General features: G+C 32.1%; 1 protein-coding gene and 2 long non-coding RNA genes across 9 annotated transcripts; all 3 read right to left on the reverse strand.

Annotated features, from left to right (window-relative positions):
- Nucleotides 1-257: 257 nt before the first annotated feature.
- Nucleotides 258-964, reverse strand: LOC147943319 (uncharacterized). 2 transcript variants are annotated; one of them, XR_015598438.1, is made up of 2 exons: nt 707-964; nt 258-626 (listed from the first exon to the last, which is right to left on the reverse strand). It is a non-coding gene; the product is annotated as an uncharacterized LOC147943319 (long non-coding RNA). The 2 variants fall into 2 exon arrangements; XR_015598437.1 differs by having other exon boundaries at nt 258-636; nt 707-934.
- Nucleotides 965-1,244: 280 nt separating this feature from the next.
- On the reverse strand, nt 1,245-8,719 carry LOC104785887 (ABC transporter G family member 34). The gene is made up of 20 exons (XM_087513218.1): nt 7,482-8,719; nt 7,254-7,374; nt 6,685-6,773; nt 6,497-6,581; nt 6,120-6,410; nt 5,953-6,043; nt 4,961-5,861; nt 4,706-4,866; nt 4,393-4,496; nt 4,144-4,309; nt 3,976-4,050; nt 3,802-3,902; nt 3,377-3,709; nt 2,994-3,284; nt 2,836-2,919; nt 2,611-2,744; nt 2,299-2,526; nt 2,051-2,222; nt 1,722-1,976; nt 1,245-1,634 (listed from the first exon to the last, which is right to left on the reverse strand). Exons 1-20 carry the CDS (start codon nt 7,871-7,873, stop codon nt 1,365-1,367), a joined length of 4,344 nt encoding a protein of 1,447 aa, XP_087369344.1. The 5' UTR covers nt 7,874-8,719; the 3' UTR covers nt 1,245-1,364.
- Nucleotides 8,720-9,965: 1,246 nt separating this feature from the next.
- On the reverse strand, nt 9,966-15,331 carry LOC104785888 (uncharacterized). 6 transcript variants are annotated; one of them, XR_767426.3, is made up of 8 exons: nt 15,142-15,282; nt 14,653-14,813; nt 14,512-14,568; nt 13,375-13,439; nt 12,725-12,781; nt 10,975-11,040; nt 10,714-10,829; nt 9,966-10,312 (listed from the first exon to the last, which is right to left on the reverse strand). It is a non-coding gene; the product is annotated as an uncharacterized LOC104785888 (long non-coding RNA). The 6 variants fall into 6 exon arrangements; XR_015598442.1 differs by having other exon boundaries at nt 10,028-10,195; nt 15,214-15,331; XR_015598441.1 differs by having other exon boundaries at nt 10,028-10,195; nt 14,512-14,565.
- Between the last annotated feature and the right edge of the window lie 2,431 nt (nt 15,332-17,762).

Here is a 17,762-nt window from a genome sequence, read left to right on the forward strand (position 1 = left end):
CTCAAATAAATCAAATCTTAATTAGGAAAATATCTTTATGATTAGGGAAAATATAATATATAAAAACATTTGTGTTTGTCAGACTTCAGACTCGTAAGTTACGGTTTATTCGGTTTAATCGGGTTATTCGGTTCGGTTTATTCGGTTTTTTAAAATTTCGGTTATCTGAAAATTATGCCGAATTGAACCGAATAAAGTTTCGGTTCGGGTTATACGGTACTCGGTTTGTTCGGTTCGGTTATTGGATTAAAAATCAATTCCGAAATTAACCGATTGTACTTTTAATTCGGTTAATTCGAACCGAATTAGATGAAAATAACAAAAAATTAAGCTGGATAAACAAAACCTTACCCAACAAAGTAACGGGCCTAGATAACAAAATAATGGGCCTAATAAAAATACTGATAATAGCCTAAATCTAATCTATTGACAAGCCCAAATCCATTATACAATTAGGGTTTCGACAAAAAGGATGAGGTGCCGCTGCGACGGTGACGGTACTGCGACGGCGGACGATAACTGTGCTCAGGAGACTTGTTACCCGCCGTTCGTCTCGCTAGCCATGAGATCTACACCCGACGATGAAGCTTGTGATAAGGAAATCTATACGGGACGAGATCTGTGACCTACAATTATCTAACAACATGTAATCTATCATCATTCCCACTAATATTAGAAGATTCATGACAAAAGAAGAAGAGCTTACCAGACTGGAATTCCCGATTAGGATTTGTACTCGACAAATAAAGAGATAATTATCTACATCAAAATTAAGGTGAAGAGGAGTTGTATGAAGAAGAGACGAGAAGAGGATGATGATGAGTGATTGAAGTTTCTAATTCTCGGCTATTCGCCTTCATGGGTATGAAATTTTCGCAGAGAGAGAGGCATTAGGTCGAAGACGGAGAAGAGAGGAGAAGAAATAAAGGGGATTAGGGTTAATGAGAGTTTTGGGGAAATATATATCTCGGTTAAGAAAAACCGATCGGTTATAGCTCGCCGAACTGAACCGAATCAATAACCGAAGTACCAAAATAATTTCGCCGATCGGTTTGATTCCCCTCTCACATTCGGTGCCGATAACCGAAATTTTCGGTTTTCTCAGTTCGGTTCATTCGGTTTATGCCGATTGCCCAGGCATACTCGTAACCGAAAAAGCCTTTTTTCTTGATTTGGCACCAGTCCAAAACTTTTTACACAAATATCATTTCTGACGAGGGAGTATCAATAGAGAATAAAGAATATACCAAGAAAGAACAAATATTTTTATTACAAAAACATGAGCTTTTTTGGAAATATTTGTATTACAAATATTTTAGGTAATACAAAGCACCAATTTACATGAATTTATTCATAAGGTTTCTTCACCTTTTTTGAAAGTTGAGGAACTTAATACCATAAGCAAAGACAAAGAGAAAAACAAGGATCCATGCTATGTGGACAACGGCTACAACTGGTAAGAAGTCATGTTCAAACCCGAATCCATCTTTGAGCAACGTTTTCAGACTCGTGTCTCCAACGCCACTGATGCGCACTATCGCATCTGTGTCTCCTACTTGAGATGTGATGATTCCGTACAGCGTCCAAGCCACGGGCGATGCCCAGTAGTACCATCTCCACCATATTGGTATTAGCTGCGTCAAAAATTAAAGGTTTTGTTAAGTTTAACTAGTTAGCTCTTCAAAACAGTTCTGTTGATATGTACGTAAGTTTCATTTTACCGGTTTAGGGATGAGGAAACCGGAGAAAAGATTCCAAAGACTCATGAAGAATGACATGCAGATTCCGGCTATTTGATAGTTTGGTGTCAAGGCCACAAGCATCATACCGTATAAGGTGAAGTAAACGAAGCTTGTTAACATGAAGAAGTAAAACCAGAAGAATTTGACAGCAGTCCAGTCGTATCCGATCATCGAGTAAAGGATTATCGTGTATAGTCCAGTTTGTACAATGTTGTACATGATTTCCACTGCTACCTGCACCATTTTTAGATTTCCATATCTTAGGAAAAGTTTCATATAACGTTACTGAAGACAATATTATTAGATACCTGAGAAATTGCATAGGGAATGGCAGAGTACATTCCAGCTGCTTTCTCACGGTAAAACACCGTTCGCTCAATGGCAATCGCAGGTTGAACTGTTGAAGCGTTGGTTCCACCGAGGAACATTACAGCAGCGTACATGGCTCCAAAGAAATTATTCAGGTCTTGCTCTTTCTCTCTGTTTTGGTTTTTGGATTAGGAAATTTTGATAATATGAATAGACTAATAATAAAAAAGAGAAAAGAATGGCTTACATTTTGGTTCCTGTTTGCCAGAAAATTAGACCAAACATGAAACCAATGACTATTGTCATGAGAAACCGAATGGCATTATACTGAGGATATCTCCAGCTTGACCAAAACTGTTTCCAGAAGCAAGCCTTCATTTGAGTAGCAAACGGTTGCGCGTACTTGGATTGGAAGTAGAGATCATTAGATCCCGGTGGTGGAGTACTAAGCTCTTTGATGAGTTCCTGATTTCTCCTGAGTATAAATAACATCACGTTCATGTTAGATAAGACAGTGTAATAAACTCTGGTTTAGTAGTAGCATTTTTCTTAAACGTACTGATAAAGAGAGGAGTTGGTGAATATTTGAGCAAAGTCCACGCTCAGTTGTGTCTCCATTGAAGGACTAGTGACGTCAAGCATCCACGTCGCAGGATTGTATCCGTCTGTGATCTTCGGGACCCCTTCAATAGCCTGCAAGTAAGGTTCTAGATACAGTTACTTCCATTGATAGATATTACAAATTCATATGACCAAGAGATTGGAAAGAAAACCAATGAATCACCTCGAAGTACTCAACGAGTTTTTGTGAGTGATGTCCTAGACTTCCATCATATATAACTTGGCCTCCTCGTTTCATCAACAAAAGCTGCATTAAACCAAATTTTTTTTGTAAGTTTATTCTGGTTTTGGGAACTCAAAAGTGGATTTTTGGAGGCATACCTCATCGAAGGATTCAAAAATATCGATGCTAGGCTGATGAATTGTACAAACTACAGTTCTTCCTGTATCAACGGTATTTCTAACAGTACGCATAACAATGGCTGCAGCTCTTGCATCAAGACCAGATGTTGGCTCGTCCATGAATATTATTGAAGGGTTAGCTACCAATTCAACTGCAATAGTAAGCCTTTTCCTCTGTTCTGTTGAAAGACCATCTACTCCAGGAAGACCAACTATAGAGTTTCTAAGGGGTTCGAGCTCAACCAACTCCATCACTTCTTCAACAAACATCTATTCAAGCACATAGACAGGAGAAAGAGGTTATCAGTTTCATGCAAGTGATTATGACAAAACAATTGAACGTTATGCATAGTAACACTTACCTCTCGAGTTTTCACATCTATATCAGCGGAAAGACGAAGCCATGCTGAGTAAATGAGGGATTCATAAACGGTAACATGTGGAGAATGGATATCATTTTGTTCACAGTAACCAGTGACTCTAGCAAATGTTGCTTGGTTCTTTGGGTAACCAGATATGCTAATACTCCCTTCGATGTAGCCTCCTGTTTTCCTGCCGGCCAGGACATCCATTAAGGTTGTCTTACCCGCACCACTGACACCGACCAATGCTGTCAGTACGCCTGGTCTGAAAGCTCCATCAACGTCTCTTAGTAACTGGAGGCGGTCGCCTTCAATTCCTTGAGCCTTCATTTCCTGCAAGAGTTAAAGAGAACATTGAATGGAACTTAAGGTGCATTTGTAAAAGTGATACACATAATTGGTAAATATGATACACAATTACTTACTTTAGGCATATCAACGTAGTAGTTCACATGACTAAATGCAAGAGAGAGCGGTTGAAAAGGTAAAACCATTCCTCTCTTCGTTGAAGTACTAGTGAGTTCCACTACAAAATTAGTGGAGTCAGAATAATTAAAACGAAAAGATAGCTACAGAATCCAAGAGGTAAAAGATTTCACCTTCTGTTCCTCTGTTACTCCCTTTCTGTTTGTCTTTACCCTCTTCCACAACTGTAGCTTTGGAGTCACCGAGAGCTACAGATATATTTTCAAGATCTTGTCAACAAAAACATTATTCTAGTTCAAACTTATATTTAACTTAAAAGTTAATAAAATAAGAGCACTTACGGTTCAAATACGTCAAGGCTAAGATGTACAAGACATTGAACAACACAGAAAATCCAAGTAACGCTCCGATACATATCCAAAACCAATATGGCTCTGTAAAGAAGCCTCGGCTCTTCAGCAAGACTTCTCCAACTGTTTTCGCGTCAATGCGTGTATCACTGTTTGGCTGGATCATGTAAACATAACAGATTTTGAATCACAATTGACAAATATAAGTTGACCAGATAAGGACATACAGTGTAAACTTACAGTGTCCCATCGCTCATCAAGAAATTCATTCATAACTAATGCAGTCTGTCCATACATCATAGGTGATATATAATAGGCCCAAGTCATCCATGATGGGATGTCATCTGTGAAGAAAAAAAATAAAATATATGTTTTACTTAACAATCCCATATATAAAGAAGCCAAAAGCTATATCAAGGAACACAAATCACTTATATCAAAAAGTTTTATATGATATGTATTATTTAAGGACTTCAACTGTGTCCACTCAACTCTCTTACTATCTGATTGAACATTTTTTTTCTTTGCGTTAAAAAGGATCATCTCTGCTTACCTTTAGCAACAATGAAGCCTCCAAGAACAAATACGACTAGCAATGACAAGGTCCCGACTGAGGTTGCGACTACTTCTGTTCTTCCAAGGGCACCAAGGAATCTAAACAAAGAAAGGGCCATCTGATTCACACTAAAGTATGCCAATAACTGACGGAAGAACCTAATGGCAAAAGTTTAGTTAGTCCAAAGGGAATGCAAATAGAAGAAAAATAAAGAAGTGTAGCTTTATTAGCACTAGAAGCTAGCAAAATTACCTGGAAGCAGAAGGAGCAAAACCAATAGTGTAGTATGTAAGAACGATCCATATTACTGATTCAATAAGAGATAATGGAATCTTCAGAAGAAAAGCTGGTAAAGCAAAAGCCCATGGAGGATAGAACAAGAAGTCCCTTTGCTTAAAGAAAACTGGAAGCCTCATCACTGTGAATGCTAGTTCAGCCATTCCATTAAACATTAGATTAAGCAAACTGAAAAAGAGTGCACCATAAAACTTCTGACCATCCTGCACCGTACCAACATGCATTTCTGTCCTAAAAAAGACCGACATGGCAATCAAAGACATGAAGGTAATCTGAACGGTCTTGAACACATAAACAAAGGAGTTGCGTTTCATAAGCAGCCATTCTCTATCAAAGCATGCCTTGAACAGCTCCTTGTTTGATATACCATACTTTTGTGTCACTAGTGCAGCAGGATGGGTTTTAGCTTTGTCATAAGGAACCCTGAATTCTGAAGCAAGTTGTTGCCCAGTGTGAAAAGAATTGAAACCGCTTGAAAAATCAGTTACAGACACATAGCTGTAAGGTTGTTCTCTCCTGTTCCAATACTGTTCCTGGTCCTTCTTAGACGTAACTTCTTGCAAAAAGTCTGCAACACCTTTTCTTTCAGGACACTGGAAACCCATGTACTCAAAGAACTCAAGAACTTTGTCCCGGGCCCCTTGGTAGACAACCTGACCCTCTGAGAGCAGGATAATGTCGTCGAAAAGCTCAAATGTCTCGGGAGCAGGCTGTAGAAGCGAAATAACCATGGTGACATCCGCGATATGAACTAACTGCCTCATGAACTTGCAGATTTGGAATGTTGTGGAACTATCCAACCCTGTTGATATTTCATCCATGAACAGAGCTGTGGCCGGTCCAACCAACATCTCTCCTGCTCAGTTTAGACGAGAGTCAGTGGAGTTTAACAACACATATGCACTGTTATTGTAATGTAAACATATGCAAAACTCACAAGTTTTTACCTGTTGTTAAACGCTTCTTCTGTCCACCAGAAATACCTCGTCTCATCGCATCTCCAGCAAGTGTGTCAGCACACATGTCTAGACCAAGTATCTGTCATGTGCCATTAACCAATGATAAGCTTAAATGTTGTTTGTTAGAAAGAGAGACTAAAGCACACAATCGATACCTTAAGAACGTAGTCTGTAACCAGACTAGTTTCTTGCCCTGCTATTGCAATGGATTTCATGAATGCATCAATCTCAGGGTCTGGCTTTATTCCAGCTTCTTTTTCCCTCCTTGAGAGCTCAGTAAGCAGCTGGTACCGAGTCCCAACCCCTAGACACCTCCCCGAAAAATCCAGTGTCTCTCTCACTGTCATCTCTCCAAAGTGAAGGTCATGCTGACTAATGTATGCACAAGTCTTTTGAGGAACAAATTCGCTAAACTCGTGACCGCAGTAAGTTATCTTCCCAGACATCTGTTTTTCGTAGAACCAGAAATGTTAACTCAACCAGGATCTTTTAAGAGGACATAAGTAAACATATCTAAAAATAGAAAACAAACCTGGAGGGTGTCATCAAGCTTCCCAGCCAAAGCTTGTAACAAAGTTGTTTTCCCTGAACTTGGTGGACCAAGTAATAAGGTCATCCTGAAAATGTTACTCATAGTCACATATATTATTAGCCTTCCATCTAAAGGTATCCGAGATATAATATAGCAAAAGACCATTGTTATACGTTCACTTTAATTACCTTGATGGTTTGATAATGCCACTGATAGATTTAAGTATCTGAATCTTCTTCTTCTTAGATGGAAGGAGGTGAAATAATCCAAGAATGCTCTAATTTAACAAATAACCAAAAAAACTTTTAGTAAGCAAAATTTCGACAACAACAACCACAACATGTGAAAGTTACCCCAGTCATGAGTTTTTCATACAATTTTTACATTCACACACATAAAGTTTGACATTTTATATATATGTATTTTTAGACAAACAAGACTACATCCTGAAATAACCGGATATCCTAATACGGCGCATGTCTGATGCCAAGCCATAAAAAGTACTAGTAAATTTAGGTATATATATATATTTTTTGGGTAAATATGTTAATATCATTAGAAAAAGAAGATGAAGAAGTATTACACGTTACCTATAAAGAAAGCAACCTTGGCAAAAAACAAAAAACAAGATTAGAATAAGTTTTGGAAAAGATTAGGTATTTTTTTATTTTATGAAACTTTTTAGATCTCATTTTCCCAACGACATCATCGAAGAGGACAAGATACCACACATAAAGAAAAACAACCCAGCACGAACCTCGATGGTATTCAAAGTGACGTTGAAGAGAGTAGGAAGAGCTCTGCTTGCACTACGAACATCTCCTTCAACTGAAACATTCTCATACCTTACTTCAATCTTCGGTACTTCAATTCCCACTCTGTTTTTTTTTTTCCGCCAAATCAAAAAATTAAAATCAAAATAACAAAATAGAAAGTAAAAAAAGACAAAAGACAAAAAGTGTTTAGTTTATGTCTGAAAAAGAACCTGTCAGTTCTTTCTCTCAATCTCCGGAGAAACTTTTCGTTATCTTCTTCGACGAACTTCAAAATCATATCCATAAGATGCTTCTTCTCTTTAGGAGAAAGATTCGTCAGGTCAACTTCTTCAAGTCCAACCTTACCGTTGACCATCGTCTGCGGCAGCATACCTTTCCTTAAACGATCGTAAGTTGGTAACCTCTCCAACGCCGCCCACCGGAGCTCCACTTCATCTTCTTCTCTCCGTTCGCTCCGACCAAAAACGTCGTCCGTCGGGGAAGCGAACACCTCTCTGAAGCTTCTTGAAGCAGCTTCGGCTAAACTCCGGTGACTTGTTGAGGCTAAACTCGCACCTCTCCCGCTCATTGTTCGGACAAGATCCTCCTCTCGTCCTTGCATCGTCAACGGTTTATGGAAGTCGAGATTTGAATCTCAGGTAGAACCGTTTCCGGCGACCATTTAAAGGAGAGAGAGAGAGAGAGTGAAAGTTTGTAGGTGAGAAGAATGGGAAGAAGAAGAGGCCGGGTAAGCCTCCCAGTGACAAATATTTGTTTTTAATTTTTGCACTTAATAATTGAAATTTGTCTGTTTTGTTTTGTCTAATGAATTTAGGGATAAAATATTCAAAACATCTTAACGTATCATATTTCATTATTTATGATCACATGATTCTCGTTGATTTGATATTAATTTATTTTTCAATTGATCTAGTGGGATCTAAATCTAATATATTAAAATATAACTTAAGATATATGTCTCGCATTCACCCTCAAATTTAGATTTAGTATTTATTGTTTTACTCTTAATAAAATATTCCTGTCTTTTACCTTTTTCAATTTTATCTAAAATATATAGTAACCAAAAAAACAAAAATATATTTATTACTTTTATTTATTTATTGACATCAATATTTTAATACAAATTCAAAAGCTAAACAAGCGAAGATTTATGTTTTGTTTTTTGGTTTATCATTTTAAATGATTGGGATAAAAAATTACAATTTTTGTAAGGATTTTTGAAAATATATAAAATTTAGAAATGGTATATTAAAACATTTTTAATAAACATATAAACTTAATACAGTATGTAAAATCGTATCAAAAAGACTTTTAAAATATATAAAAGAAAATATAAAATCCTATTATAAGGATTATTAACATTTTTAATATGTTGACATAAATATTTACAAAGTATTGTACTAAAAAGTTTAAAGGTTAAAAATGGATTTTTTTTACTTTAACATTTTTAAAAGATTGGTATAAAAAATTACAGTTTCTAAACCTAAAAATTAAGGAACTTTGTACAATTATTTTTATTATAATATCTTAAAATATTGAGATAATATTTAAAATTCGACTGCTAAAGATATAAAAATCTTTCTCTATTTCCCTCTCTCGCTCTCTCTCTTTCTCTATCATTTTTTTTTGTTGTTGTCTGTATCACTCTCTCATGACGGTAAAAAATATAATCATCACTGCTTTGATTATGTTGCCTTTTACGTATGTTATGCCTTTTTTAATTCCTAGCTTTTATTTTGTTTCCGAAATTACTTATCTCTTTCTTCCTGCGAAATTGGTTGCAGTATCGTGAAATATTGATGATAATGTACCATATATATTTTAACTAGATTCGGATCCGCACGTACGTGCAGGGTTGATTTCAAAAACTATGTTTGCTTTATAATATATTACATATATATGAAGTTATGTTTGTAAATGTATTTTTTTTAGAAATGTTAGACACATTCAATATCCATATACTACCAATTTTGATTTGTTTTTAATTCGGTTTAGACAAAAGAGTGATCGGATTTGTTTCTGTTATCAACAAAGATAATCACATTAAAAAAAATAGTAAGAGAAATGTGGTATGTTATTTTGGGACAGTAAATATGTCACGCCCATTATATGTTAAGTTTTTATTTAACTATTTGATATTGTATATTTTAGTCCAACGAATAAGGAATATGTAAGAGATTCAAACATGCACGTACGTGCCTAGATACGGACCCGCACGTACGTGCGGTGTTGTTTTCTTAAGTAATATTTGATTTCTTGTAACATATACATAGTTGTGCCAAGAGGAAAACTTTGTTTACTGAGTTCTGTTCAGAAAAGAGGAGAAAGGGATATATATTTCTTTGCTTACCCTAAATATTTATTAACTTTTAAAAAAACCTTAATTGTTGAAGTAATTGTTTTCTAGTCACTTAATTAAGCCCATATCAAAAGCTCAATATTTGTTTCGTATTTATCTATATTATTAACATATTATTTTAGCATAACCATTAAGTCTCATATAAACATAAGTTTATTAGGACTAAAGTCTAAATAATATATGCTCCTAATATTTTCTCCAAAATTTGATGCCCTAAGTGAATGTTTCTTTTTCTTAACTATGGCACGGTTCTGAACATATAGTTATGTTGTTGTTAATAGAAATGGTTATGCAAATTTCTTAAATATAATTTTCATAAATATTGGATATAAAATTATTGATATACAAAAAGTTTATTTCAAATAGTTTAATATGTGTGGATGGATGCACTTGCTCCTTAATACGATTAGATGTTTTCCCATTTAAAAGTCTAAACACAATAAAATCAATCACAAGTAGTATAGTCTTCACGTCACAATTAAAGTCTCTTAATTGTACTACTCCCTGGTAAAATAGTTTTGTACTTGTTTCTTGTGTGATCCAACATTCTCCTTGGCTAAAACTCTTGATAAACACACCCTAATTATTAGCTAATTTAAATACCAAACAATAAATTTCTTAATGTGTTTAATTCCCAAGTCCAAAATATCAAACCAAAGTTTGCCATCCTCAAAAACAAATCTTCAAAAACAAAACACACAAATTAATGATACATTAAAAATAACCTTTACTACAATTAATTCAAACTATAATTGATGAAATTTTATTAAAGATTTTAAATTATACTATTATTCGTTATTTATTTTAATTAAATATAATATTTTTTATAAAAATAGATTTTAGACAAAATTAGAATTTAGTAGCTCTATTATTTAAGAACAATAAAATATTTTCATAACAATAATTTTCGGATATATATATTACCTATAATTTAAATATATTCTTTTTAATCAGTTTGAAATCAATATAAAAGAGCATATTCCTCTTATAGTTGTTTCATTAGTCATTTTATTATTATTAATTATTGTTTCATTTTCATAAAAAAATATGATTAAATTTTAAAACAAATTTGAAAATCTAACCTTTAAACAAAATGAAAAAGCCAGAATGATGTAGTCATGCTTCATACCATCTAGCTCGATTACTTGATTTGAGGATCCATGTTCTACCAACTGCTCTTCCTTCTCTTATCCATATCCTAATTAGTATTTAATAAGAACTCGATATTTATAATTTTTCAATCAAGGGTGTGTCATAAAAAAGAAAGATCAAACTTTAACATAATATAAAATCTACAAAGTCAATTAACTAAGTAAATTTAAAGAATAAATAGATCAAAGTACCATTGGTTTGAAGAAACAGTGACACACAAGATGGAGAAACAATCATTTCCATGCTCTATTCGAACGCTGAAATCAAGAATATAAAACTCAAATTAGATCTTCAATTAGCAAAAAGAACAAAAAAATTATGTGCTATTAAAATTGAAAAACGAAATAATATATTCTAGGCTTAAACAAAAAATTTCGTTATACATAGGAAAATGGTATAGAAAAAGTTCAATATCTGTCTATGATTTTTCATTTATTATTAAAATATTGTTTGCCAAATATATTGCTTAAATTTCGTAATTGTTCGTTGATAGTTTCCACAAAATTCGCCATCATATCGCCTATATTTTGTTTGAATATTTGTTTCATAACTCAAAATAACTAATTACTTCAATTATCTTCAATTAATTCACACCATAATCGATGAAATTTTATTATAGATTTTAATTTATACTATTAATCGTTATTTATTTTAATTAAATATAATAATTTTGTAAAAATAGATTTTAGACAAAATTTAAATTTAGTAGCTCTGTTATTTAAGAACATTAAAAACTTTCATAAGTTTTAAAATAATAATTTTTGGATATATATATATATATATATATTACCTATAATTTAAATATTTTCTTCTTATTAATCAGTTTGAAATCAATATAAAAGAGCATACTTCTTGCATACTTCTTTTTTAGTTGTTACATTATTTATTTTCTTATTATTAATTATTTTTTTATTTTCATAAAAAATACTGTTAAGTTTTTAAAGAAATTTGAAAATCTAATGTTATCTATTTCCATTTTTGATAATTCTATATTTACTTTCTTTAATTAACCACGTCATTTATAATATCAAATTAGGTTTGACCAATTCAATTTCTTATATAATAAATTGTTGTTTCCAGAAATATATCTAAATATATTATTAAGTTAAATATGTTTACATATATATAATTCTGAATTTAAGTGTCCGATTTTTATGGTAATAAATTTAATTTTCATAAATGTTAGGTAATTTTTATTATTAGACTGTGATCTGTTTGGAAACCGATTTAGAACCCATCTTAATTGCACCCGAATTTTAGGGTTATATCTTTTAATTTCGGTTCAGCTAATACCACTAATATCAATCTGTTTGGCTCATAATAAATATCAATCTGTTTGGATACATAATTTATATATATTCTTATTCTGTTTTCAGTGGCATTTCATGTAATAATCTCTTAATCTATGTCTACTTATTAAAAATGCTTCCCTTTTAATAGTATAGATTCTTAATCTATGTCTACTTATTAAAAATGCTTCCCTTTTAATAGTATAGATTCTTCCAAATATGATTGGAATATTCCTGTCAGAGTTTTGTGTTCGTGAATAAAATAAAACGTTCATCAACTTGGAGTTTAGAAATGATTCTAGCTCATAGTTAGGTTCGTCCTATTACAAATTTTACTAGATTAGGATCCGTGTTAGAGCATGGGTTGAAATTTCTTTTATTTATATTATAATATAGGATTCCGAAGATCACGATTAATGCTAGATTAGAACCTTAAAAACTTTTAAAATCAATCATATAAATTATATTTTATTCTAAAATTATCTATACTATTAAATCGGGAGTACAAAAGAAAAAGAAAAAAACTTTTAAAAAAATTCCATTACATACCCCTACGAAAACAGAAAACAAAGAGAAAATAAAAACCAAATCAAGGGCAAAGAAGTAAACTAACTGAACAAAAACACGCGGATCTTTATTGACCCGGTATTACCTTATTCGGATCGTGTTTAGGATACAAGCGTATCCAAACATATTTTTCCTCCTATACCTGCGAGCAAAATTAGTAAATAATTAGAGAGATAAAATATGCTAATTTATCATAATAAATATTGTATTACGGAAAATTAGGAAACAACCATATTAATTAAAACCCCAAAAAATATGATTACTAAAAACATGCCGTTTACAGCAACTAACCAGTCATTAAATAAAAATATCAATCATTAATCATTATATTAAAATCCCAAATCAAGAATATTAAAAACCCTAAACTTAAACCTTTCCAAAACTAACAATATCTGACTCTATCATCTCCATAATCTTCGAATCGCAATATGGATACTTTTAAGTTAAGAATTTATGTTAGAAAATAATTATCAAATTACCATATATAATTAGTTTATGCATATAATACGAAACAATATGGATACTATCCAAACGTGATCTTCACTAAATATTCTCATCGTTTAAATTTTAGCATATTCCACGAATATTTGATTAAAATTTTAATTTGAAAATAAATATTTTAGATTTCATTTTACCAAATCTAAAATTTTTACCGACTCTCTTTAGCTTATAAAAAGGTCATAAAACCTAAAAATTCATAAAATGTTATAAGCAGCTCCGAATCAGATCACTAACCTTGGTGATGTGAAGTTTTTTCAAACCAGTGAGTGCATGTGCATCCAAGTGAAGATTCTGCGTTCCTACAAGCAATATCACTCAAAAGTAAGTAGATCATCACTACACAATGCTAAGGTTTTAACAGTAAGTAGATTATTTAGTATGCATACATTTTTCTATTTGTAAAGGGTTCTTCTTAATATGGAACTAATTTGTGTTTGCATATATTTTTTACAGGGTCCAAAAATCTATGCTTAACTCAAGAAAAATACATGTGAGTCGTTTATGTTCGTTTTTGAACTAATCTTTAAGTTTTTGTGTTTTTAGCATTCTAAAAGTGTTCTTTTACAGATCAGAATTACAAGCGAGTCATGGAAGCAATTAAAAAAAACATACCAGATATAAATCTGTAAGTCTCTAAAAATATAGTATAGATGAGCTACTAATGTTTGTTTATTTCATAAAAGTAGTTTATGTTCGTTTTTGAACTAATCCTTAAATTTTTATGATTTTAGCATTCTAATAGTTTTCTTCTATTACAAACAGATCACAATTACAAGTTCCTCCAATCATGGAAGCAATTCACAAAACATACTTTGATATCAATCATTGAGTCTCTAAAAATATAGTATAGATGCACTACTAACGTTTGTTGATTCCATATGTTGAACATCAACAAGTTATCTAATTTTTAGTTCTAACCATTTTGCAGGTGAAAGACAACCAGCTAGAGCAATTGAAAATTCTCTAAATCAGATTCTCCACTACAAGATCTTCAAACAATCAACAACTGGTAAGGATTTATTTACATCTTAATCTAAGAATCTAATTATTCTTTCAACATTTTTATGATTGTATAGGCCCTTTATACGTTTTCACTTCTCATAATTCTAAACATGTTTTCACTTCTCATAATTCTAACATGTTTTCACTTCTTTGTTTTGTTTTATTTTTAAAACTGAAATGTGTAAACTTCATGGTTCAAATAGATTAATATAGTTTACACACGTCTTCTATCCTTCATCAATAAATCCAGTTAAACATATAAAAACTAACTATGTATATTTGTTTAGAAAATAACAATTCACCAAAATAGCAACAATTGGGCCTTGAGACCACTATGCAATAAGGTGTCTGGAAACATTACAAACTCACCTTATAGTACGACAACATCAACTCCTACACTTGATAGACTCTATTGCCGGTGAACTTCTGTGAGAAGGTAAAAAAATTATTCAATTATTTTGTTGAATCTAAATCAACGAGTCCAAAAAATATATAGCAACTATCTATCACCTGATTTGGAGCTGAATCTGAGAGGGATAACGATAGAAGAAGCCCAACTGATCAATCGACTTCAATATTGAAGCCAGCTGGTCTCGCAATGGCCGCGGGATAAAATCCGATGGGTTTGGCGGTGGCTAGGGATTTGAGGTGAGAGCAATACAACACATGATCTAAATACAACAAAATTTCAAGACTATGAACGTGAATAATCATCATCACCAAAGATTAGAGAGTATTACATGGGCAAAAAATGCAGAATAGTCAAAATAATCAACACTACAAGAGACGGCAAAAGAAAAAAAGCAACACTACAAGAACTTTTACAATCAATTATTCAGGATGAGATAATGATAATGAAGTAAGCGAAGCAGGATGAGATAATAAATTAATCAAACAATCAAAGATTCGGCTAAGCAATCGAACTCCTACAATTCAATTCAAGGTGAGAGCAACGACGAAGATGAGAGGTGAAAGAAGCATAATCTGAAAAAAACTTACCCTCTCCAAATCGAAAACTCTCTCTTAAGATGAGGATGTAAGATGAAAGAAGCATAAACTGAGTATGCTTACCTTCACCAAATCTTGGAAAATTGAATCCCCCCTCGACAACCCTAGAATTTGGGGAAAATAATTGTAAAGGCGTCTACAATAGTGGCGTTAACATGTATGTCATTTTTCCTTTCTCAAATGGCATAACAATCTTTTTGTATATTTAAAACGACAAGGCGTTATATTCGTTTTATTAAAGCAAAATATACTAAATTTTTAATTAAAATTGAAATAATATAAAGTATTAAATTTTTTTTTTAGATGGGTGGTTTACATTATTTTAAATATATTCCACTAATCAAAATTGTAATTGCATAAACTAAAATATATCTTTAGAACGTATTAGAAATAATTATTATGTCTAGCCATATTATTTTACTTTGAGCTAAGTTATCTATTATTTTTATTATTTTATTTTTGAATTATATTGACATATTTTTAAGTGATTGTGCTAATTTTTTGCTCTACCATTTTAATGAATGGGAGGACGAGAATAAGGATTACAGACGAGAACATGATAGAAGGAAAGATGACTAGATAAGAACATAAATTTCCAAAAAGAAAAATCTTAGAACATGTTATAGTTAAAATAAATTAACACTTACTATCTTATATCTAACCTTTTTAAGAAAGGCATTAAGGTGTGTTTAATAATATTAAAAATTTTAAAACAAAGAAATGTAACGCAATATAGATGAACTAGACATATAATAATAAGAATAAAGAAGTAATTTTGGTAATGAAATCAACTAATTTTGTAATATTGTTTTACTATATGATATAGAAATATACTAAGAACTATATTTGTGTTTGTCCCAAATGGTATTTTGTTAATTTTTGTATTCGTTCCATCCAATGTTTTAAACTCGGACCGGATCGGTCCAACCGTGACCCGTAGACATTCCGGTCCGGATTACCTCTAAAAACTGGACAATTAAAAACCAACAAAAAGCCGGAAAAATCCGCTAAAAACCTGTAAACCTAAAAACCTGTAAACTGGTGGGTCGGACCAACGGGTTGGACCAACGGATAGGTATCAAATTAAAATATTTTATTTTTATCACACTTTAAACTCAAACCAAATTAAAATTAAATGTTGTTGTTTATAAAAAATCACTTAGTTATTTTATCTAATCATTTAAAAATTTAATTTTAGTTGTATAGTACTTCATTATGTATGTTTTGTTCGTATATATATAGAAAGTAGATGTTATATTTATAAAATGTAAATAAACCAATAAACTAATTGACCCATGGTTCAACTGATCCGGCCGGTTGACCCAGTGACCCGAAAGATTTTCGGTTCACCTTCCGGTCTGGTTTTTAAAACATTGGTTCCATCCCATTTTCAATTGGGAATAATTTTTTTTGTCTTATAACGGAAATGTCATATATGGAGAATCTTCACTATCTATACGACTATAATTCAGGGACAAGATGAAATGTGAATACATCCACTCTGAAATATTTGTATCAACACATGTTTTAATGATTTTTATAATTTTTTTACATGCACTCTTATGTGTTTTTTTAGCAAAAGTTATAAATGTTATATCAAGTCATTATTTTTACAACTATAATTCCGCACGTATGTGCGGGTCCATCACTAGTAATATAAATAAAAGGGATTTCAACCCGTGCTTTAGCATGGTCCTAATCTAGCATTAAGGTTTAATTTTTAATTTCTGAATACGATTCTGAAGATCACGATTAATCTTGTTAAATTAGCGAGATTTGATTCCTTTTTTATGATTGAGAATATATTTTTATCACTTTAATAACTTTTTTATTGATGTGGTTTATGAATAAAATCTGTGAAAAATAAATTGGTAATATTGTGATTCTAGACATTTGGAACCATATATGTGATCTTCCGAAAATAAAGTTTGGAATATCCATGAACTATCAATTTGGAATAACTTGTTTAAGATTTTCTGTTACAATTAAGATTTTATTTGTTACAATTAATATATAGATTAATTCATAATCTATGTATAACATATTTGTAACCATTTATTAAAATTATAAAGTCTACCAAAACAATGTTGTGTACTTCCGTTTTATTATAAAGGGGATTTGCTTTAACCAATTAGGAGGTGGTGTTTACTTATGAGCAAATCTATTGCGTTCGTGCTAATTAAAGGCTTTTTATTTTTCTTTTGTTTAATTATGAGCCTATGAGGTGGTGCCAACGTATATTTTATTTCAATGAACCCTGCTAATCTTGCTAACCTGATGGTAGATATAAACAAGTCTCTAAACAGTTATATTAGTCATGCTAAAGTTTATATATATATATAGGGTGCAAGGTTCATTGAGAGATCGTGGATCAATTTGGATCATCCAAAACTATGAATCAATTATACAAGATAATTAGTTTATGTTAAACTACGATTATGAAAACAAACTTTATCGAAGATAAAGACAATTCTTTTTTTTTTTTTTTTGATCTCAAACCCCATACTTTATTACTCAAGTTCAAAAAGGTTGGTTTCTAGAGTCAACCATTCCGGAACCCTTAAGTTTACATGGGAAAAAATAGCACCTCGGGCTCGGCCCGCCTTAGCAAG

The sequence above is a fragment of the Camelina sativa genome, chromosome 5 (assembly GCF_030686135.1).
Source record: "Camelina sativa cultivar CO46 ecotype springtype chromosome 5, ASM3068613v1".
Lineage (NCBI taxonomy): Eukaryota > Viridiplantae > Streptophyta > Magnoliopsida > Brassicales > Brassicaceae > Camelina > Camelina sativa.